General features: G+C 54.4%; 1 protein-coding gene across 5 annotated transcripts in view; it reads right to left on the bottom strand.

The window, feature by feature from the left end:
- The window catches only part of VIPR1 (vasoactive intestinal peptide receptor 1), a 33,033-nt gene that overhangs the window by 2,731 nt on the left and 7,056 nt on the right, over positions 1-23,246 (bottom strand). Inside the window, exons 2-12 of one of the 5 annotated variants that reach the window (XM_070359421.1) lie at positions 18,134-18,242; positions 13,928-14,035; positions 9,975-10,081; positions 8,283-8,389; positions 7,736-7,868; positions 5,162-5,315; positions 4,563-4,623; positions 4,291-4,357; positions 3,825-3,916; positions 928-1,057; positions 657-698 (exon numbers count right to left, since the gene is read on the bottom strand). In XM_070359421.1, coding sequence (XP_070215522.1) covers positions 657-698; positions 928-1,057; positions 3,825-3,916; positions 4,291-4,357; positions 4,563-4,623; positions 5,162-5,315; positions 7,736-7,868; positions 8,283-8,389; positions 9,975-10,081; positions 13,928-14,035; positions 18,134-18,242 — 1,110 coding nt within the window. The remainder of the gene's footprint in view (positions 1-656; positions 699-927; positions 1,058-3,824; positions 3,917-4,290; positions 4,358-4,562; positions 4,624-5,161; positions 5,316-7,735; positions 7,869-8,282; positions 8,390-9,974; positions 10,082-13,927; positions 14,036-18,133; positions 18,243-23,246) is intronic. The other 4 variants (XM_070359422.1, XM_070359425.1, XM_070359426.1 and 1 more) reach the window with 4 other exon arrangements.

Below are 23,246 nucleotides of genomic sequence, written 5' to 3'. Positions count from 1 at the left end.
GAGAGTGGTCAGGCCCGCCCCAAGGAAGCCTCCTGCCATGCTGACTGGGCTGTACTCCATCTAGGATGTGGACCCGGTCAGTCATATCCTCTTGAGGAGTCTAATGTGAGGGGCCAGAGGCTACTTTGGGCGCTGCAGAGATGGGACCTCCTTGGTGGAGCCAGGTCAAATCAAGCGATTGGAGTTGAGGGAGGTGGGAGCCAGAGAGGATCAGAGAATGCAGTCTAGGGAGGGAGTGGGATGCTGCCTGGGGTGGCTGTACTGTAGTCTCCTGATCTTTGCCTTCTAAATCACTTGAACTCATCCAAGCAGATTTTTTGCTTTGTAACCAGGCTCCACAGTGACTCAACCTTCTCTTGCTGCCTCCAACCATCCCCGCTCACACTGCACATAGCCACCCAACACAGCACTTCTCACATTCTTCTCTCACGAATCACACGAATCCCCGGAGATTTTCTTAAAAGCAGATTCAAAGTCAGCAAGTCCGGGGTCGTCTCAGAAATCAGCATTTTAAGCAAGGTCCTAGGTGCCATCACTGACGAACTAGTCTGAGGCATAGCAAGGTTTGACCCTTCTCTGCTCTCCACATCAGGGCTTTTGGACCCTGGGGCAACGAGACTCTGTTCCCTGGCCCCCAAGGTCTGGGAGGGGCTTACCTCGCCATTCAGGAAGCAGTAGAGGATGGCCACCACGAAACCCTGGGGAGGAAGGGAGCAGGAGAAGTGAGGTAGATAGACCCAGAGAGCCCCAAGCCCTGCCCTACCCGTGTTCCCTCGGTTAATCAAAGGGCTAAACGTAGAGTAGGTGCTTAATAGATACTTATTACAATGAAAAGATTGGCACCTAGGGGCAAGAGGCCAAGGCCCCAGGAGAATCCCCTCCCTTAAAGCCCAGAGAAGAATGCAGCCTTACGTCCACAGTTCCTACCTGGAAAGAACCCACGACGAGCTCAAAGACCAGTTTCACTTCAGCCTTAAAGTTGTCGGGGAAGAAGGCGAACATGATGTAGTGCACGCCAAACAGGGGGATCAGCAGAAGGGTGGACTTGGCCAATCTCCTGGGGACAGGGGAGGGGCAGGCAGTGGGCATGCGTGTCCACACATGTGGCCACAGAAGACAGGGACAAGGAGCAGGATGTGTGAGGATGGGCTGTGGGTTCTCGCCAGCCCTTTGCCCACATATTTCTGTTCTGTATCTGCAGTGCCTATATCCTCATGCCCCCCGGCCGTCCTCCCCTGGACAGGCTCATGAGAGACAGAGTGTAACCCCTCTATTTCACTTCCTGGAGGAGAGCACATAAAGGAAGGCCACTGCTGAAAAACCCGAGGATGATGCGTAATAGTGGTTATTTCAGGCTCCATGGCCACTAATGGGGATATTAAGCAACGGGACATCGTGGTTTGTTTTTCCCTGGTCTCAATTTCTACAATCTGTACAATGGGGTGAGTGTATGCTCAACATGGTCAAGTAAGAGAAGTGGTTTTTCAGTCTCTACATCGTGTCCAGCTCTTTGGGATCCCATGGACTGCAGCACACCAGGCTTCCTTGTCCTTCACTATCTCCCAGAGTTTGCTCAAACTCATCTCCACTGAGTTGGTGATGCCATCCAACCACTGTAAACTCGGAAGTGCTTTGGGTGCTACAAAGTGCAATGTTTTCATGAGAGACCAATGCTTTATTGGAATTTGAGGGCCTTTGGGAAGGAAGGCTTTGTCATTGGGTTGCTGACCGCATCTGTCCAAGGTCACTTGGGAGGATGGTGGGTGCTCAAGTTTGTGCTTGGTCACCAAGGGTGACTCAGGGTCAACTAGCAAAGGCCTGTCTTTGGCTTCTCTGCTGTGTCCACTTCCTCAGGAATTGCTACCTTCTCTGGGATCACACCCCTTTCCCCCCGCCTCCCCCTGACCAATACACACAACCCCAGCATTCTCCAAAAGACCAGCTCTTCCTTTACCACCCTTGCGTGCTCAGCAGGGTCCACACTCACTTGAAACGCCTTGCCGCTTTCCTGTGGAACAGGGCTCATCCTGGTTCAGGCCTCCCAGCCCCCTGACCTGATAGCTGGTCCAGGCAGCGTGAACCCACAGTCCTCTGGCTGGGAGAGGTCTGAGGGGTGGATGTGTCTCTGCCTTTATCTCTCCTGCCCTGGCAGTCAGTCCAGGGGAGCCTAGCCCTGAGTCTAAGGACCCACAGCAAACTGTGGGCAGAAGAGCTGGCCTGGCCCCACCCACTCCTTCCTGGACCTGGTTCCCCACCACACCAGTATCCCCAGCCCTGCCCACCGCTATCTGGCTGCAAACCTATCCCACGCACCCGCGACTGGCAGATGGAGGCTTTCTTTAAACTGAAGGCTTGTGGGGATGTGGAGAGTGGGAGCTGACAGTCCCTCCACAGGGAGCTCCATCTTCCACTCCCCCCACCTCTTCTGCCTGCCGACAGCTGTTCAGTTTCCACCTCACCCACGTGGACCTGGCGATGACCGGCTCGCTCTGCCTCAGATGCAAGCCCTTTTGAGCAGTTGTACGTTTGGGGGAAACAAGGCCCTGCAGGCAAAGTAGAGGAAGAGGGGGCACAGGCCTGCTGTGCTAGCCCTCCGGCCCACTGCAGCCCCTGAAGGGCCTTCCTTTCTCAGACTGGAAGGGAAGCCCCGCCTCCACACCCAGCAGGAGGGAGAGCTGTCACACCAGGAACTCAAGTCCTCTTAGTCTCATCAGAGAGAATCGCAGGATTCCAGAATAGAATCCTAAATCCAGCAGCTCGTGACATTCTTTCTAGCCAGATTAGAACAACAGCACAGATTCCCCAGAGAGAAGCTGGGCCCAGGAGAACATTCTAGAATCCCAGCACTGAAAGGCCCTGGTGGGATGCCCCAGGTTTGCCTTGTCTGTGTGGTGCATATAATCAATCTCCCGTTCCCATCTGTGGGTGTACAAACCGACTCACCCTCCCACAGCCACCCGCTTTGGGTTTCTCTAGTTCTGTCTTCCAGCCTAATTGTTCTCATGAAACCTGCCGGTTCTCTCATCCCCACAAGCACAGGAATGCCCCTTACACCTTTCAAGCAAGGCTATGACCTCTGTCCCCACGGGCAGTGTGCCCTCGCCCTGCCATTGTGATGTGCTCCCAAACCTTTGAGGAGGAGGAGGGAGTATGGGTCAGTTTCCTCATCTGTGAAATGGGTATGATTTGGAGGAGACTAGGAGAAGGAAATGGCAACCCACTCCAGTATTCTTGCCTGGAGAATCCCATGGACAGAGCAGCCTGGGAGGCTACAGTCCATGGGGTCACAGAGAGTCAGACATGACCGAGCGACTCACACTTGGAGGAGACTATATGGATGGAATGAGATGAAGCCTGGAAACCCCATTGCACGCACCTGGCATGTAACCTGCGGGTGCCATTACTACTCTCAGGGGGTACTGAGTCCTGAATGTGGCTGTCTCCTTGGTAGACCTGGGGCTCCTCCTAGGCATCTGTCTACCACACCTCATTTTTGTGCCAGGCACGAGTCAGGCACTGGGCACATGGTGTGAAAAGGACACAGGTTATCCACTATCTTCTCGAGCTCCCTAGTTTAGCAGCAGATACACAGCAGGGCAGATCCCCTTCTACGTAAGTCGTGAAGAGAAGTAGGCCTGGGACTCACGGGCCAGGGGAGGGTTGGGGTGGGGACATGTGTGGACTGAGCCAGGCCATGGGGTGGAGCTGGGCAGAGCATGCTGGCTGTTTGGTGACTCTGGAGGGGAGCTTCTAGGGAATGGGTAATGATCTGAGGACTGGAGCTGGGGATATTGGGAGGGCTGGGGCCCTGGGCCTGTACTCACGAGTACGGGCTGCTGTCACTCTTCCCGACATCTGGGGGCCGCAGTTTCTGAACCAGGATTCCAATGATGCGAATGAACAGGATGAAATTCACCTGGTGGGTGGTGGGGCCAAGGTTAGGTGGTCAGGGAGGGGAGGCAGGGTGTCTAGTCCCCTGGACTGATGGCCTTTTCCACCAAGGCCAAGTTACCTGTCTATTGTACCTTTTCCCTAGCTCTTCCCTGTTCAGGAGAATCATCCAGGAACCCTCTTTCACATCCCCAAGGGCTGGGCCTCCCCATTTGCTTTCTCTACTCTAAAGGAAGAACTTCTGGGGAAAGAGCTGGGGACAGTCCTGCCTCAGGCATCGATCAGGAAGTCTAGGTTTCAGTTCTGACCTAGACGTGAATGTCCAGTGGGGCCTTGGTCAATTGCCTACCCACTCCGGGCCCAGTCTCCCCATCTCTAAGTGGTGGGAGCAGGGCTTACCAAGATGGAGGCAAGGATGGGGGCCTTTATGATCCACCACAGTGAGGAGTTGATTGTGTCCCAGCATCTGGGGCGGGGGACGGTGGGAGAGAAGGAGAGCTTGTCCTTGACCCAGGAGAGTCAGTCCCCCTCCCACCGTCCCCAGCTCTGCCCCGGAGCCCTTTAAAAACCACTGGCCCCGAGGCTGTTACTCCCCAGCCCCTCCTGATCCCACCCAGGGGATCTGCCCTGAGTGCCGGAAGCCAGGAGGAGGGGGCCAGCTGACCGCTCACCCATAATCCTCAAAGTGGATCCTGATGATGGTCCAAACCAGGGTGAATGTGCTGGGCACCCCTGTCAGGACCGAAGGAGAGAGAAAGAGGAGAGGGCATGGGAGAAAGAGGGAGAGATGAGGAGGAAGAACCAGGGAGGGACAGGGAGAGAAAAGGGAGGGTTTCCAATGCGGTCACTTGTGGTGGCATATGCAGACAGTTCACTCTGCAGAGATAAGCTACTGAGGGGGCGAAGCTTTGAGACTGAGGGACTGTGCCTGTCTACAGAAAGCGGGAGTCTTTCTCTCCTTTTGGCAGAGGTGCTTTATAGATTAGCAGCATCCCTGTGTGTTTCGAGGGGTGAAGGGGAAGTGAAAGGATGTTCAGAGAGCCTGTCTGTCCCACAGGTCAGCCCGAGGTGCAGCTGGAGCCAGAGGGCACCTGCTCAGGGGTCAGACAATTGGAGGATTTTTCTCGATCCTTGGCCGAGTGCCCTGCAGGTGGGACTTGCAGCCCAGCAAGACCTAAGGGTGCAGGCTGGGTTGGTACCCGCCCCCCTAAAGAGCTCCCCGAGCTTTGCCCCCTTGTTCCCATCCTGGCAGCCCTCCCTGGTACCATACCCCAGCCGATGAATATGTACCCCCAGAAGTACTTCCGCTCGGAGAAGAAGGAGACGGCGAGCAGGGTGTGCAGGTAGAGGCCCTCCACCAGCAGCCAGAAGAAGTTGGCCATGACACAGTACTGGAATAAGACCACGGCTGCCTTGCAGCCCACCTGCAGGGGAGGAGCAGGGAGGGGGCTCACTGGAGCAAGCAGGGGTCCCTGCCTGCCCACATTTCTGTCTGTGGTGATCAACAGAACTGCAGTACAGCCAACTTCCTTGTTAGCTCTAATTTTAGACCATCAGATGCTTTGGAATAAGCTCACAATTTTAATTATCCACCCATGAATGTATTATCTATTTATCTTCCTGTCTATATATCTATTAACTCACCTACCCACCCAGTCATCCATCTACCCACCTATCCACTTATCCATACACTTACCCACCTACCCCCAGCATCCACTTTCAAGTCACCCATCTTTCTATCTACCATCCATGCATCCATATATCATCTATCGGCAACCACCATCTTCCATCTGCCAAGCCATCGACACACTCACCTAGCAATCTCTCCATTCATCTATTATCTACATATCAGACATCCACTACAGACTCAGACAGCTGGACATCTCTTCATCCATTCATTTATCTACTTGTCCATCCACCCACTGATATACCCCACCCCTCTACCCATCATCTATCCAATTTTTCTTACTTCATCCTTTTATCCTTCCACCTACTCAAGTCATCTGCACATTATTTACTCAGCCATCCAGCTACCAATCCATCCACTTACCACCTCTGCTACTCAATCACCTTATTCCTATTACTATGGAAAGTAGCTGGAAGAGGTATAAGGAAGGATTCTTGCTCTTATTAGCAAGAGTCCCTTGAGTGTGTAGGGAGAGGAGCTGTGGACTGTGTCAGGAGCCTCAAGGACAGGGGAGGGGAGGGGAGACAGATTGCCTGTAGCAGGAGGGGCTGCGAGCTCTAAAGCAAATGGGGGGCGGTGAGATGGAATTTTGGGGGAAAGATAGGGACAGAGAAGAGGAGGATAAGGGGGATGAAGAAATTAGGAAAAAGAGGAGACGGGAGGGGTGCTCATTCCTCTTGGGGGCTGGAGAAGATAGGTGAAGAACGGGTTCCCTAGACAAGTGGGTGAGGACAAGGGAGAAGTCAGGGACACCCCTGGGGAGGGCAATCAGGGGCTCTGGGAGGCCCAGCTGGCATGATCAGAAGGTCTTCTGGACCCTCTGTCTTCTCCCAGAAACAGTCTTCCATTTCAAAGTAAGCCCAGATACATGTAAGCCAGAGTTTAGAGACACTGTCCTCCAGGAAGTCTTCTGTTTTTCACTCCTCCCTGTACCCAGACCTCAGGTTCCCACCATTCCCTCCTGTGCCCTTGGCTTTGAAGCATCCTCAGAGAGCAGACTCCACTCTTCTCCTGGCTGGAAAGTCCTTCCTCGGGTCTTACTTAGGTCCCTCCTGCTATAGGCAGTCCATTCCCCCCCTCCTCCCGCATTTGCTTGACAGCAAGAATAACTCAGATCTTTAACAGGACAATTATCTGTGCTGCTTCTTGCCTTAGAAAAGCTTCACAGAGCTGCTAATGAATAGGGAAGCCACCATTATCCTCAACAAGTGCGCTGGAGGCTGCAGGCTGCTCCCTAGGCTCTGGGGCTCATGTCCCACGGGTCTGAGCCCAGCTCCCAGGTGGGGTCATCTGAGGCACTCTGGGAATGGCCAGAGGGCTCCTCTTGGTGTTCCCTCTCCCTTGAGACACTGAGATTCTACCATCACTCTCTGCAGAGATTCACTTTCAATCTCACTCTTTGGGGAGAAGGTACTGCTGATCCCTGAAGTAACACACTACCTCTGAGGTCACTCGTGAGGCAATGAGTCTTTGACCACAAGGGGTAGACAGGAGCCAGGACTGGTCTCAAGCTCTCTGTCTCTGCTCAGGGCTGCGAGGCACTCAGGAAGGGGCTCAGAATCACCTGGAGATGGATCCTTAGTGATGGGCAATGACTTCTTTAAATGTTCTCAATCTCCCTTCCCTAGGCAGGTCCAGAGTGACTGACGGCAGGGGAAGAAACGAAGAAAAGCAGGGCAGTGTGGGGTGGGACTGGCTCCAGGTGGCATGTGGTAGGAAAAAGGGGGGCACAGTGAGCAGAGCCCTGGGGATGCAAATGGCAGGGAGGAGGGTTGGAAGGAAGCTCAAATGTCTTTGCATGATGGGGAAACTGAGGCAGGGAGTTTCCCTAAGGTCCCATGGGAAGTTAGCAGTGGAGGCGGGAAGGGGGTTATGGGCTGTGGCACCAAGTGTCCCCTTTCCCACCTACAAGAGGTGTTTCTCATTGGCAGGAGGAGGTGTGTGAACCCCCAGATAGCCAAGCACCCCCGCCTGCTGTGGGAGGGAAGTGGGATTCAAGGAACTGGCAGGCAGGGTCAGACAGGAGTTTGGCCATCTTTGGAGAGAGAGAAAAAGAGACAGGGAGAGAGAGGGGAAGGAGAAGACAGGAGGGAGGAGAGAGAGAAGAGGAGATTCAGGAGAGAGGGCAGAGGGCGGCAGGCCTGGATGGGTCCTCACCGAGCCCTTGGAGCAATGGTCCGTCTCCCCACTGTTGAAGAGGGCCAAGTCTTTGATGAAGACGGCGGCGGCCCTCAGGATGAAGGATATGAAGAGGTGCATATGGATGTAGTTCCGTGTGCAGTGGAGCTTCCTGTGGGAGGCGGCCAGATCTGGGAGGCCGAAGAAGGCCTCAGACCCCCACCCCATCCAACACATCCAGCGCTCTGAGAGAGGGGAGGACTCGAAGCCTCTGAAAGTGGACCCTGCCCTCAAGGGGGACCCTGTCCCCCGGCATCCTATCCACATGTGCAGCCTGGCTTGCTGTACCTCCTTCCAGGGCACAGGCCTCTGGTGACCTATCCCCCAGTGACTGGCACCCTGTGAGGGATGAGGCTGACACAGGGGATCACTTTGAGTGGCCTGCTGTCTCGAGGGGAGGCTGGCCTGGAAGGGGAGCAGGGGCAGGACTGAATAGGGGCTGACCGTGGAGCGAGGAACAGCATGCCTGGGTGCGGAGTGACCTGGTCGGTCTGCTCTGAGGCCTGTGGCTTGGGCTGGTCCTCACCTGAACAGGCTCAGGATGGCCGTGGCGACCAGGAGAGTGGCGAGGGACAGGCTGTAGCCGATGGTGTAGCCGGTCTTCACAGAACTGTAGAACATTGTCTGCTGCTGCTAGAGGGAGGGGGGTGAGGATCTTGGGTGGGGTGAGGGGCGCTCACCTAGGGGCGGGGTGCCCTATGCATCCTGCCTCCCTCCCCTGCCCTGGCAGACCAGGAGGCTGAGGCCTGGGGCTCCCAGCCCCCAGACCCCCTGACTCCCTGGTTTCCACAGACGAGTCAGGGCTGCTTCCCAGGGTGGGGCTGGGGGTTGATCTCAACTCTTCTCTGCTCCTTCGCAGGAGAAATGTCAGTGGAGGAAGGAGGAAAAATGCCACACGTTCCACTGGCCCACCCATTCACTTTTCAGTCATGTGTCCAGCAGACCTTCTGGGCCAACTCTGGGCTTGGTATCTTTGGGCGTAAGACTGCTCACCCTTCAGACCCTCACACGAAGCCCTCCCTCCTCACTGAAGACAATGCTAAAGAAGACACTGCTGTTATTTAGTCGCTAAGTCTTGTCTGACTCTTTGTGACCCCATGGACTGTAGCCCTCCAGGCTCCTCTGTCCATGGGATTTCCCAGGCAAGAGTACTGGAGTGGGGTGCCATCTCCTCCTCCAGGGTATCCTCCCGACCCAGGGATCGAACCCAAGTCTCCTGCATTGACAGGCAGATTCTTTACCACTGAGCCTCCAGGGAAGCCCAAAGAAGACACTAGGGGTGGGTAGTGTCACAAATTTGTGATTTGTCGGGGCTGAGGTTAGCAGGAGGAGGGCATTCTGGCCTTTCTGGGGAGGTGGGACAAAGTTGGATGCCGAGGGCTTCCTGCTGCCCCTTCCCCATGGATGCACACACAAAGCCAAGGTCACTGGGCAGCCCTTCCTTCCTCCCCGCCTCCCACTCCCTGCTGGAATAGAGGCCAGTGGTTAGATAGGATTTAGTGGATTTAGATCCTGCCTGAGGATCTGGTGGGCTTTGAAGGCCTCTGAGAAAATTTCTGCCCTCTTGGGAGCAGTAAAAGTCCCTATCTGTGAAGGGCATCGGGAGTGGGACAGAAGTCATCACAGACAGCCAGACTGTGTTCACACATCAAAGCTGTGAGGGGCTCCTAGCTCGGGACTCCAGTCATATTCCAGCCTCCCCATCAGTATCTCTCCCTGGCTTCTGGCTCCACATCCTTACAGAGATCACTGACAGTCTGCTCCAGGGCAGCTCCTGCCCTGGGACTGAGGACAATGGCCCTGGCCCTGTCTCTGACTGGCTGCTGGGTATCTGAGGCCAGTTCCTTGTAGGACCCGCACCTTGGTTTCCCTTCTGCATGACATGGGGGAGGGGTCCTGTCTGCCCTGCCATGCCCAGGGCTGGAGCAAGGTTCCTGTGAGGGGGTGGGGTGGGCAGCCTCAGGGTGATGCTTCAGCTTTGCTGCTATGTGTCATCCTCCTGGACCCTTCAGGGGAGCCGGGGGATGAGCCCCTGGGAATGTGCGCCTGGAGAGGGAGGAGGCTTGAGGAGGGCAGATGCCAGGAGTCCTGGCTCCTACACAGAGGGCAACCGTGCCCCTTGGTGGGAGAGAGTGGAAGGAGCCAGCAGACCCAGGCACTCATGTGTGTGCGTGTGTGTGTGTGTGTGTGTGCGTGCGTGTGGTGCATGGAGGCCCACCTCATCCAAACTCGATGAATTGTCATCCAAGCCACAGGCAACGGGGTAGGGGCCAGGTTCCAGGGGCGTCCAGCCCGCTTCGGTGCAGCTGCGGCTCACGTTGCGGCCTGGGTGGAGGGTGGGGTGGAGAGGAGAGAGGTTGAGGTGGGAGCTGGCAGGTTGGAGGAGTAGGCATGGAGGCTGTCTATCTGTGGGCTCAGCCCTACTCTTACCACCCGCTGCAGCATCAGGTTCCAGCTGTTCTGACCTAGATATCCAGGACACCACGCGGCAGCCTGGGGCAGCCTGGGGCAGGGAGAAGCCCCTCCAGGGCCGCCAGTGGACCCTCCCACACAGATGACAGGGCAGACATTCCTGCCCCTTGCTGTGTATAAACCTGACCTCAGGGCGATTTAAACCCTGATCCTCATCACAGGCAGCCTGGATCCTTGGCACAGACTGATCCCTGACCCTTGGCATGAGCTGAATGCTGACTCCTGTCACAGGGTCATGGATGCTACTGTGTCATTTGGTTTCTTGGTCCCGTGTGTACAGACAGCAGCCCTCTGGCTGGGGTCAGGGGCCCAGGCCTGCCCAGTTCTCCTGGGTCAGTCTGCCTGGGCCTATGGGTCTGGGTTTCCTCCCACACCCTGGGGCCAGGGGTTCAGATGTGCTGCTGGAGAGGGACCAGAGTAAGGCAGGAGGTGGGTGAGAATTGGAGGACATCTTATAAAGGCACAGATGTGAAGTCCTGACACATGGAGAAGTGGGAGTTCCTGGCAGGAGCACCTGCCCAGGCAATGGCAAGCATGAGAAGAATTGAGCCACACAGGATTGCAGAATCTCGGGGCTGAACCACTGAGGCTGGGTTTCCGGGGCAGTGTACTGTCCTCTGCCCCTGGAGGCCCAGGGCTGCAGCCAAGGGACAGGACCATTAATGGGCCATGTGAGGTGAGGGGTACCCCCTAGGGTCCCCCTCTTCAGGGCAGGGAGGGGCTGGATAGAAAATGGGGGAGACAAAGAGGAGCCCCCTTGCCTCTATCCCAGGACTGCTTACAGAGACACCGAGTCCAGAAGAGAGCCCACCTGCCAGGCTTGTTGTTCGGGAGGGAGGGAGAAGGAGGAGGGAGATGAGGAGGAGGAGGGAAAAAGGAGAGGGAGAGAGGATGAGAGGAGAGAGAACAGGTAGGAGGAAGAGGTAAGAAGTTGAGAAAGAAGGTGGGAGGAGAAAAGATTAGGGAAAGAGATGAAGCGAGCTGATGAGGAGGAACTGAGAAAGAAGATGGCTCCTGACATCCTTGCCTTCTAGCTGCTTTCTCACCTGAACCACCACCGTCAGCGCCACCATCAACATCATCGCCATCACCATCACCACCACGGACGTTTTGAGAACTTTCCCCAGGTATACTGGATAGAGCACTTCGGGCACATTATCTTTTTGGAGCCCCTCAATTATCACAGTTGGGGAGCCAAGCTCGAAGAGGCTGGTCACTTTTCCAAAACCACATAGGAGATACAGGGTAGAGCAGGTGCGGTCCCCACAGTCTTCCCAGGTAACTTTGACCCTCATCTGCACTGACGTGACTGAGGACTTAGTTCAGGTGTCCAGGTGCAGAGCTGTAGGAGGCGGGAGGCGTCAAGCTATCCTGAGCTTGGGGAGGGTCACTGCGCATGTCTAATATTTCAAACTTTGCCGTGTGCTCAGAGCATCCCAGGTAACTCCCTATTCACTATTTCTGTGAATCCTTCTGGCTGCCATTTGAAGGAGGTGCTTGTCACCCCATTTTCTGGATAGGGAACTGAGGGATGGCTGGGGTAGGGGGAATCTCCAGGAAGGAGCAGTCGGCTGTGAGGTTCCTTCCTGCCACCGTGGCAGGAAGGACTTTGCAGAGGAAGTGGCACTGGGCTAGGCCAGTTTCCTGGGTTACACTTTTTTCATCTAGTTGCCCAGGAAAACACACCCTCTTTCCCCTACAGATTCAGCCCCTAACCCAGTCTCCTATTCCTCACCATCATTTTCAGAGTCACCAAGGATAGCTGTGAGGGTTGCTCACTGCACAAGGGCATCTGGCTGATGGACACCGAGGGGTAAAGTGTACTTCCTATTCAGCTTGTCACAAGGTGGGCTCAGTGAGCAGTTGACTGACTCCACCTGAGGAAAAGCTGCCTTCTCTCATCAGCCCGAGGGCTCGGTGGGGGCCCCAGTGAGGCTGGCGGCCTCCGTGTTAGCCAGATGGTGGGCTGGAGTTCCGGTTCTCAAGTGAAGGAGCTGCCTTCTCAATTCCAGCAGAGACAGAAGGAGGAGCCTCAGGAGGGATGCAATTAGCATAGTGTCAGAGTGGAATGCAATTAGTGGGTGCTTCCAGGGATCCGAAGAAAGGCTGGTTGCCAGGCTCTGCAGAAGGGAGCATGATGAGAGCTGCCCCAGAGAGCTCAGCTCCTACCTGCCCAGGTGCTGGGTCCCCCTGGAAGAGGGTTGGGCTAGCTGGGTGCTGGCCTGGACTGTGACATGCCTGTGGCTGAGGCATGTCACGGAGGCCACCCTCAAGGACAGCACCCAGATCTCCTTGGCCGCTGAGCACGCATCCCTGAGCACTGGGGAGCAAAACAAGACTGCCTCACAGAGACGATTTGGTCCCCCTCCCATTCTCACTTTACAAATAGGGAAATAGGCCCAGAGTGGGAAAGGTCACCTGGAGAGACTTGCTCATCCTCTCAATTCTTATCTAGGTCCTGTCCATCACCACCCCTTCCCACCCCAGCCCTGCTCCTCCCTCTGTCCTCCCCCAACTCATCAAACCCATACCTGAGTGGGGCACGCTGGATCTCTCCCTCCCTCTTCCCCCACCTTCCTTCTTCCCTCCCCTGACTTGCCGTCCACCCAAGTCCAAACCATCAGCATCTCTCCTCTGCCCTGGGGTTGTACTCCCAGAATCCTCTCTTCTCACAGAAACCAGTTATCAGTTAAAAATCCCCAACTGGACTGTGTCCGTCACCTGCGCAACCTCTGTCATGGCTTCTGAGTGAACTCAGGGGAGAGCCCACGCCCTGTCAGCCCTCCAGGCCTCTGCCTGCCTGGGCCCTGTTCCCTCCTCCCTCCCCCGAGCTCACGTGGCCTCCACTGAGTTTCCTCAGGGCTCATACCACAGGCTGTGGATCCTCTCAGCGACCCCCCGCCCCTCTGCCCCCCGGCCAGGATCTTTGAGACTCTTTCCCAGCCCAGGTCTTCAGACAGTAGTCCCAGTATCACCTCCTTGTAGAGGCCGCCGGGACAGCTGCCTTAGGTTGCTTCTGTCTCTTCTCTCTCCCAGCACTGCTTACTACTTACAATATTTGCATGTGCTTTCTTGCTAAATGTCTCCAACTAGAACATGAGCTCCCTGAACACAGAGCATTTTATCCTTCTGACCCATGCTGCGTTTGTCCAGCCCAGTGCTGGTCAAGCCAGTAGGTGTTTAACGAACATTCTCGGAATGAAACTATGACTGACTATGTGCCCTCAGCCCCTTTAATTATTCAGTAGCAAGACGGCCCATTTCCTGAAGAGGTCCCCCCTTTTCTTTTCTACCTTGTATGCGCACGTTCACTTAAGCAGGACCTGACAAGTTGTGCAAGAAAGGCCAGTTTGCAGAGTCTGGAAGATCATTGCCTCCAGGTAGTGAAAGAATGAACCAAGACCAGCCCCCCAAAATGGGAACATGGGAGTCATAACTGCCAATCAGTTATCAATCGCTGAACAAATATTTAGTGAGCCCTTCCCACATGCTTATCTTTCTGGGAAGAGCTAATCAGATCCCATGAGCCCTTCAGAGAGCTAATAGTGCAGCCTCTTCCAGGAAGGCCCCCCACACCCCCAATTGTTCTAGCCCCTTGAGCACCTCCTTTGCCTTCTCACTTCCTTGAGAGGTGATTCCCCACTCCGGCCACCTCTACTCCTGCCACCCAGCTCCCGCCCTTCAAACCGAGGTTCTTACCTTGAATGGAGGAGAAGAGCTTAAAGATGAGGGGACAGGCCAAGACAACCACCTGGCCCCTAGGGGTGGCTGGCCAGCAGGTGAGGTTGTCCCACATCTTGCCACAGCCTGTGGAGTGAAGGCAGAGGACACACGGGTCAGCGTAGTCACCAGGGGCCTCCAGCCTTGGTCCTGAGCCCACAGGCACCCACTCTTTTCCTCCTTGTCTAGGCTCCCACCTTGAGGAGCCTCCAGTCTGAGAGGGGAGACAGGGAGGGAGGAGAAGGAGGCATAACTACAGGTCCATGGTTTTTGGTGAGAGACAGAGCTCCCCTTGTGTGTTTCGAACAGTGGAGGGGGTTTGTTTGTAGCAGAGCTTGTGAGGAAGGGCTTCCCCAGCATTCGACGCACAGGCGACAGGGATGCCAGGCCGGCATTTTGCACGGTCCTGCACAACGGCGAGTTGTGTAGCGTCTGGGACTCTCAAATAAGAGTTGCTGGGTGTTTGCACAGATGAAAACCTTTTGTAATGACCAGAGGCTAGACTCTTACTCCATTTTACAGATAAACACAAGGCACTTATTGTACGGGTTTGACAGTACAAGTTTTCCAGGAAAGAAGCAGCCAAGTAAAGGGAGAGAAGGCTGGGCTTTGCTGTGCTCTGAACTTTACTAAGAGTTGTTCAATGTTTTGGAAAATCACGTTACTTATGGCAATGCTGCCCATAAACCTGGGTCCGTGATGCAACCAGCGTATATATCAATCTACATTTAAAGCTCTCACATTCCCAGAATTTATATTTATAGGTACAACCTTTAGACTCTGTCTTCTTATCTTTTGGTGTGATTGTGCTGGAATGTGTACACAGTATTTTATTATATATGTCTTTATTCTATTTTTGTTTTACGTTATAATTAGGACATCATTAAAAAAAAAGGTGTATGTCCTAAGTTTCATTTTAGAATAGTAAAGGAAGCATTAGAAAATATTTGTTATAAAAAAGAGCTGTTGGGTATGATAGGGTGATGAATATACTGGGGTTTATCTAGTTCTTGAGGAGTCTTCATAAAACTCATAAAACAACACCAAATTACCATATGGACTGTAGCCCACCAGGCTCCTCTATCCATGGGATTCTCCAGGCAAGAATACCGGAGTGGATAGCCCTTCCCTTCTCCAAGGGATCTTCCTGACTCAGGGATCGAACGCCAGGGCTCCTGCATTGCAAGTGTATTACTTACCATCTGAGCCACCAGAGAAGCCCACCATAAAACAACACAAATGCCTCCAATCCAATAAAATTGTGAACTGTGACAGAGGCTGGTGATTAGGGAGTGAATTCGGATAAAGCCCTGTATCACAGGCTGTGTTCTCCACTGCGCACCTGTTCACCTTGGCTGGTGAAGCCTGCACAGTGGGGTCTCTAGGGGTCCGCTTGAATAGGCAGATGCCAGTGCTGTGGTCTTGCCTGTTCAGGGCCTGAGTGCCCCTGAGGAACAAGGACTCCTCTGGATGCCCTCCCCCGAGGGAGGTTTAATTGTCTCTTTGCAACACTGCCAGTCCCATAGATTTACTCAGGAAACCCAACCCCTGAGCCAAAGTCAACGCCAGCTGGGCCAAACCCAGCCCAGCCCAGGTCCGAAGGTTCACGAGTTCCCAAGAACGGGGCCTGGGAAGAGGAGGCGGAAGGACATCCCCATTCGGGGAAGAGCCTTGAGCCTCTGGATACTAAGGTGGGCCAGCAGTGGGGAGGGTAGGGGTACCTTCTGGGGCTGCAGGAGCCAGGGGGCACCTGCCCCTGAAGGCTGAGAACGCCTGGATCTCGGGGCCTGGTCAGAGAGCACAGGCTCCCTGCCTTGGGGACCCCATCTGCTACCACCCGTCCTATCCTGAGTCTTTTGCGGCCTCACTAGGGCTCCCGTCTCTCTTCCATCCCTGTGCCCACATCTCTGGAGGCCATGTAGCTGTCAGTCAAACCTTGCTAGATCCTGTTAATGGTATCATCAGCAAACACTTATGCAGCCTTTATATGTGGGAGACATTGTTCTACCCTCTTTATGCTAAGAACTTATTTAACCCTCCCATTTTACAGACAAGCAACTGAGGGATAGAGTCATTACACAACTAGCTCCAGGTCTCCGGCAAACTGCTTGCCCTCTGCCTGGTCCGAAGGACTCGAGACCCTTTCTCTGGGAATTCTGCTTGGCTGGTCTGTGGATAGCCCTAACAATGCTGGGCATGCCCTGGTTTGCAGGCCTGCTATTGTGTCTGGGTTCTTGCCAGGCTTCAGGCTCTCTAGATTTCCAGTTGCCACCCGGATCAGGAATGGATTCAGAACTGGGTGTCCTGAGCTCAACTTCACCGGAAGTGGCACAGAGAGGAGGGAGCCTGGGCTCTATGCCCCCAGGGTGGCCACACTTGGCCTCAAGGAATCTCAGTACCACCAGGGCTGGGCTGTAAACTGCTGGGGCACAGGCTGGTGGACCGGGTGGGGCTGGGGGGAGCCAAGGAAGAGGGGCCGGTACCTGGTCAGGGAGGCTTCCTGCAGGAGAGAGCAGGGTCAGGAAGCTGAGAGGGGTGACAGCCAAGAAAATGCTGGGCATCTGGGGTGCCTGTGGTTGTGAGCTGGGCCCGGGAGTATTCTCTGTGTGTCTGCCCCAGGGAGGCCACACAGGTCCCACTGCACATGTCACCAGGCCCACAGAGACCCAGGGCCCAGGCTGGCTATGTGTGCCCACAGTGGGGCTGCAACCTCAATGGGAAAGAAAGCTCAGCCTGGGTGGGGGATGGCGAGGCAGGGTGGGGGCCTCTGCTGTGTCATTCTATAGATGTGTGTGCACAGACACACGCTGACAAGCATTCCCTGGCACATAGAATCACAGACACACATGTAAACATGCATCCAGGTACGCTTACTTGAACATGGAAGAACCAGACATAAGCAAACACAGGCACAGAGAGACACACACAACTCACGGACACACGTGTATAGACACAACTGAGCATACCACAGACATTCACACACACACACACACACACACACACACACACACACACCACACACCAGGCAGACATATCCAGGCAGGTCGAGGCTTACACAGACATATGCCTCCAACATACAAAGACGCTCAGAGTCAGACACAGGCTCCAGAGGCACAGATGCAGCCCTAGACAGACATGGGCCAGGAGTGCACAGCCAGATGTGCACGAACACGCAGAGTCCTGCACAAGATCATGGGGCAGACTCACCGCCCACAGACCCTTCATGGCCTCCTCTGCATCTCAGGCCGACTGCCTGGTGAGAGTGTTGGCTTCCTACAGGCACCCTGCGCCAGCAATGACCTCATTGGGATCACAAGGGTGGCCTGCCTCCGGGCCTGGGAGGTGCTCTAGTGGGGCCTAGAGTCTGGTGTCTGGGCCTCTCCGGGCTGCCCATGATCCTGGATCTCACTGTTGAGACTTTCCAAAGCTGTGTGCAGCCTGGTCTTGACTTCCTGCCCCAGAGGCAGGGGCAGGGGGGCGTACAAACTGTAGGCAGGTCTGGGCCATAGTTTCAGGGCCCTGGGAGACAGGGCCATAGTTTCAGGGCCCTGGGAGAGAGAGGGCCATCCTTCCTTGAGAGCTGGGAGAGGCAAAGGCCGTCTGTGATGCTGCACACACTCAGTGCTGTAGGAGGTGGGAACCAGAGCCCAGGAGGAGGGACTTAGGCTGGGGTTCATGACTGTCAGCCTCAGTGAGATGGGAGGACAGGGGAGCCAGGAAGAACAAATGCTCCCTGCTCTTGAGCCAGGCTGCTCTGTAGCTGTAACCCCAGCTTCAGGGAGGTGACCTCTGGGAGAGAGACCCAGAGCTAGCCCAGGCACCCCACTGCTTCAGCCCCTCCCCCTCCCAGAGAGGCATGAACTCTACACCCACTCCCCACCCGCCACAGGCAGTCGGCCTTGGCACCTTCTGACTTCCCAGACTGCTTCTCCACATCCTGCCCGCCCTTGAGAGTCTGGCTCCAGCAACAGCTCTTAAAGGAAGCCCTCTATTTCCTTCCATTCTTACCCCACAGTTGCTGAGCCAAACGTGGGGAGCACAAGTGAAGACCAGAGGGTGATACCAGGTGATCCGATGGCCCTGTCGCTAGGCAGCCTCAACCTGAGAGTGGAGCAGGGCTCACGATGAGAGGGAGGTGGGCTACATGGAGGGAGGAGGGTTCTCTCTTGCCACCAGGGGCCTCACCTGCTGTTTCATTCTCCAGCTGCGCCTCCTCCAGGCACTGTTCGTGCTGTACCGCAATCATCCGTAGATAGTCACACTCTTCCTGCTGCAGCCCCACCGCCCAGCCGCCCTGGGGGAGGGAGACAGGGAGGGGGACCCGTCAGCCTCATTCATCCACAGCCTACCTGTCCGTCCAGGGGCTCCAGGAGCGTGGGGCTAAGCAAGGCCCAGTCACCGGACTAACCCAAGTTCCAGACTGAACCCTGGCCCCAGTCTGAACTCAACCTTAGACTGAAGTCTGAGCTTGACCTAGATCTGACCCCAAACTCTTATCCAGTGTCCCCTGAAAAGCCCTCTGCTGTGAGGGCCCTGTCATGGCTTCCTGCTGGCTCCAGCAGTACTGTGGCTGTAACAACACCGTCTCTGTGGGTGGCACAACTCTGGACAGAGGTCAGAGGGCCTCTCCCTGGAGCCCAGAGCTGGCCCACTGGACCTCCAGCTTAGGCTGGGAGCCCTGGGTCCCTGTTTCAGTCTCTGTGGATGAGTGGGGCCCAGCAGGTGCTACCTTGTTCTGAGTTGGACCCTTCTGGTTCTCGGAGCCAGGCCTGGGAGGAGTCCAGGAGTCTGGCTCCATTTTTCATCCTCTGTCCCCATTCCTGGAGCCTGTGCTTCTTCCCCGGGTCACCGGTCTGGGAAGGGAATGGTGGTCCTCCTTGACCAGACCCTCCACCCTGCTTCTTAGCTTCTGAATAATTCAAGCTCTAGCAGATCTAGTGAGGGTGAGGGAAGTCTCAAGAAGTAAGAGGCCCCTCTAGAATGGCTCATGATCCAACCAGGCCTCCTCTCACAGAGGTCACCAAGAAGCCCAGGCTTTTCCCCTCCCTCCGCTGTGCCCTGGCCAGGGATTAAGGGTAAAGTCAAACCTGTGTGCCAGGGAGATATTGGCATTGGGGCAGACATGTGAGTAGGGATGACAGCTGCCCAAGAATAGCCGGAAAAAACAGGTCTTGGGAGTCAGGTCTTGTGGAGAAAGGTGTGGTAAAGGCCTCAGTAAAGGAACCACTGGGCTGGTGGCAGTTTCTGCCAGTCTTTTTGGCATTAGGGAAGTGGCTGCCACCCCACTTCCTCATCTCTGCCCAGGGAGAAGAATGCCACAGTCCCCAACATGGCTGTGGGGAGAGTCCCGCAAGATTGCTCCAGAATCAGAATTTCTTAGTGTCTCTTCCAGCTTGCCCCCCTCACCCTGGAACAAGGTCTTGGCCCTCAGTTTCCCTAAGGGCCAAATGGACTTCGGCCCCCTCCCCTGATGACTCTAAGGCTTCTTGCAGTAGGGTTTTGGGGAGAGCACAGGTGTTTTGGGAGGTTCCCCTTATTTCCTTCTTTTAAGGAGATCCCTGTCTGGCCCCTAGGCACCAAGGGTGTGACTGTAACCATTGCTCTAGACAAGTCAGTCCCACTGTAAGCACGCGACTCCAAAGGTGCAGGACCACAATCTTAAATCTCATACCTTTTCTTTTAAACAGTTACATGAACAACTGTATCATGCTCCATAATAGATCTGTGTTACTTTCCATATGTCAGCTTTTAAATGACTTGTGCTTAGTCGCTCAGTTGTGTCCGACTCTTTGTGACCCCATGGACTGTAGCTTGCCAGGCTCCTCTGTCCATGGGGATTTTCCAGGCAAAAATACTTGAGTGAGTTGCCATGCCCTCCTCTAAGGGCTCTTCCCATCCAAAGGATGAAACTCGGGTCTCCTGCATAGCATGTGGATTCTTCACCATCTGTGCCACAAGGGAAGCCCAGGAATACTGGAGTGGCTAGCCTATCCCTTCTCCAGGGGATCTTTCTGAACCAGGAATTGAACCAAGGTCTCCTGCATTGCAGGCGGATTCTTTACCAGCTGAGCTACCAGAGAAGTCCTTTAAATGACTTACTAGCTAATATTTTTACCCTAACTGACTGGTAGAGTTAACAGTCCGAGATGGAACCCACATTCTCTGTGTGGCTTTCATGCTAATGGCTCATGGGTGAGTGAGGTCTGGGTGCTGGGTCACATGCTTCCCCTCTTTCCCCAAAGTGTCGAAGATTCTCATGGAGCTTTGTCTTAAGGGATTTGTGTTGGTTCATCCTGCTGGGGCATAGGAACAAGGGTGGCCAGAGGGATCCCGGAGGTGGACTCTGGAAGAGGAATCTGGGGTTTGGCCAGCCCAGCTTGTGTCCCACCATTGGTCTTTCTTGCTTTGTTGGAGCACACTTCTCCCAAGGGTACCTTCCAAGCTTGTCCTCAGTCACAGGGTGTGTTCTGCCTTCTGGTGCTTCCCCAGCCTTGCCTGCCTCTTCTGCCCATTTTCAGCTGCCATCACCCCCTCAACCAATTTTAGTTAAACCCAATGGCTCAGCAAGTAAAGAATCTGCCTGCAAAGCAGGAGGTGAAGGAGATGCAGGTTCAACTCCAGGGTTTGGAAGATCCCCTGGAGAAGGGCATGGTAACCCACTCCAGTATTCTTGCCAGGAAAATCTCATGGACAGAGGAGCCTGGCAGGCTAAGGTCCACGGGGTCGCAAAGAGTCGGACATGACTGAAGCGAATGAGCATGCACTCCTCCATGTGAAAGCAGGATGAATAGTAAGTAGTAGACATCAGAGTTACTGCCTTCTATCATTCTTTACAACTCCTCCGGTGGCATATCCTCATTCTGTCTGAGAAATCACGTCTTTCCCCACTGCTAGTCCATAGGTTCTGATGAACCCTCTCTCAGGGGATCAACATGTAACCAGACTTAAGTCAGTTAGTGTTCCTGGCCATAGTGCCTGGCACATGGTCCAATTCACTCCTCAGAGCCAGGAAGCTCATTCCTGGGACCTCGGATTAAGCAATTAGGTAAGTGGATTTGTTCTTGCCCACTGGACTGGAAACCTCAGAGGATGCAGGGGCTAGAACTACTGCTCCCACCTGGTTGCCAAGTAGAACCCAGTGATGAAAGCTGCATGTTAAAGGCAGGAAAAAGAGATGGAGAAAAATGGGATCCTCTGGACATTGTCTGAGCCCTTGAATGCAGCCATGCCTGAAACCAACCCTGCTTCCAGCAACATGACCCAATACCTTTCTGTATGGCTGAAGCCAGTTGAGTTTTCTGTCCCTGTAACCAAGAGTCCAGACTTGTGCTCTGAGACTAGGACAAAGGATGCCCTCATTTGCTGAGCCTTCTTTTCTTTTTCTTTTTTTAATATTTATTTGCTTAGTAGGTTGCACTGGATCTTAGTGCTGGCACGCAGGATCTTCAGTTGCAGCATGTGAACTCTTAGTTGTGGCATGTGGGATCTAGTTCCCTGAGCAGGGATCAAACCCAGGCCCCCTCCATTGGGAATGGAGTCTTAACCACTGGACCACTAGCGAAGTCCCTGCTGAGCCCTCATAAGCCTGGGCTATGGCCCTGCTGTTTGCCAGGACACATTTGTTTTCTAATCACTGAGGGCATCTCAGGGCTCCTGGCAGTTTCTGCTTGCTACTCTCTGAGGGTGCAGACTGCGGGGTTAACTTCTGTAAGCAACTCTGCTCCCCCAGAAGCACAGTAACAGAGTCTCTCCTGAGAGGCACTATGTAGAAGCAGGGCAGGAGCCCTTGGGGTCGCCTGGGATATCTCTGAGTAAAGTGGAGGTGGTCTAGAAGAGGAGTTCTGCTTTCACCATGGCCGAGTATTGGGCCCCATCTGGAGAATGGTAGAGGAAATAGAGACCCAAAGAGGGACCAGAGGTCAGTCAGCAATGCACATTTCCCAAAGGACCTAAGTCTCTGACCACTGGTCTGGACAGCATCAATCCTTCTCTGTGGGCTTGCCTCGGGCCATCTGGTCAACCATTGCCCTTTGGAGGACAGGGCCAGGGCAGCTTCCTCTAGCCTTATCACTGAGGAATTTGGGCAGACTTTGAACTTCCTCTTCTATATATTTTCCTATTCTAAACATCCTCATTATCCTGCTGGACTCCAGACACACAAAATTAGAAAATTCCCAGCCAGATACAGCCAAGTCTATGGCCCCAGGGAAGGGATATAGCTGGTGTGTGGGATTCAGAGAATGGGCAGTAGTGGGCCTTTGAGGTTGTGTAAGAGTCTGATAATTAGAGGTGGAGTAAGGACATTCTAGTCAAGGCTATGGTTTTTCCAGTGGTCATGTATGGATGTGAGAGTTGGGCTGTGAAGAAAGCTGAGCACCGAAGAATTGATGCTTTTGAACTGTGGGGTTGGAGAAGACTCTTGAGAGTCCCTTGGATTGCAAGGAGATCCAACCAGTCCATTCTGAAGGAGATCAGCCCTGGGATTTCTTTGGAAGGAATGATGCTAAAGCTGAAACTCCAATACTTTGGCCACCTCATGCGAAGAGTTGACTCATTGGAAAAGACTCTGATGCTGGGAGGGATTGGGGGCAGGAGGAAAAGGGGACAACAGAGGATGAGATGGCTGGATGGCATAACCGACTCGATGGACGTGAGTCTGAGTGAACTCCAGGAGTTGATGATGGACAGGGAGGCCTGGCGTGCTGCAATTCATGGGGTTGCAAAGAGTTGGACACGACTAAGCAACTGAACTGACTGAACTGAACTAAGGACATTCCAGAAAGTAGGAACAGTGTGTGCAGAAGCACAGAGGCAGGAAAATGCCTAACACAGTCAAGTTTGCAAGAGGTCTGATGTGGCTTCAGTAAGGGGTGCTGGAAGCATCAGGAAACAAGTTTGGAGATGTGGACAGGGGCCAGGGCTCATCAGTCCCTGCTTGGACTAGTGTAGAAGCTTTCAGCCCCACCACCTGCAACCTGAGGGATCTTTGTAAACCGTGTGTCTTCATTCTCATTCTCCTGCATCAAATCTCTGATGGTCCTAGGAGTCAAAGCCCGTACATCAAAATGGCACTCCAACCCTTCCAAACCCCACCACTGCCTACATCTCCTAACTTGTCTCCTGCCACTTCATGTGGAGAGGAGAAAGTGGGGCTCAAACGCAGTCCAACCTTGTTTAGTTGTTCAGTTGTGTCCGACTCTTTTGTGACCCCATGGACTGTAGCCCACCAGGCTCTTCTGTCCATGGAATTCTCTAGGCAAGAATACTGGAGTGAGTTGCCATTTCCTTCTCCAGGGGA

Source organism: Bos mutus, chromosome 22 (genome assembly GCF_027580195.1).
Source record: "Bos mutus isolate GX-2022 chromosome 22, NWIPB_WYAK_1.1, whole genome shotgun sequence".
Taxonomy (NCBI): Eukaryota; Metazoa; Chordata; class Mammalia; order Artiodactyla; family Bovidae; genus Bos; species Bos mutus.
The sequence above is the reverse complement of the archived record's forward strand: the minus strand, read 5'-3'. Positions and strand labels throughout refer to the sequence as shown.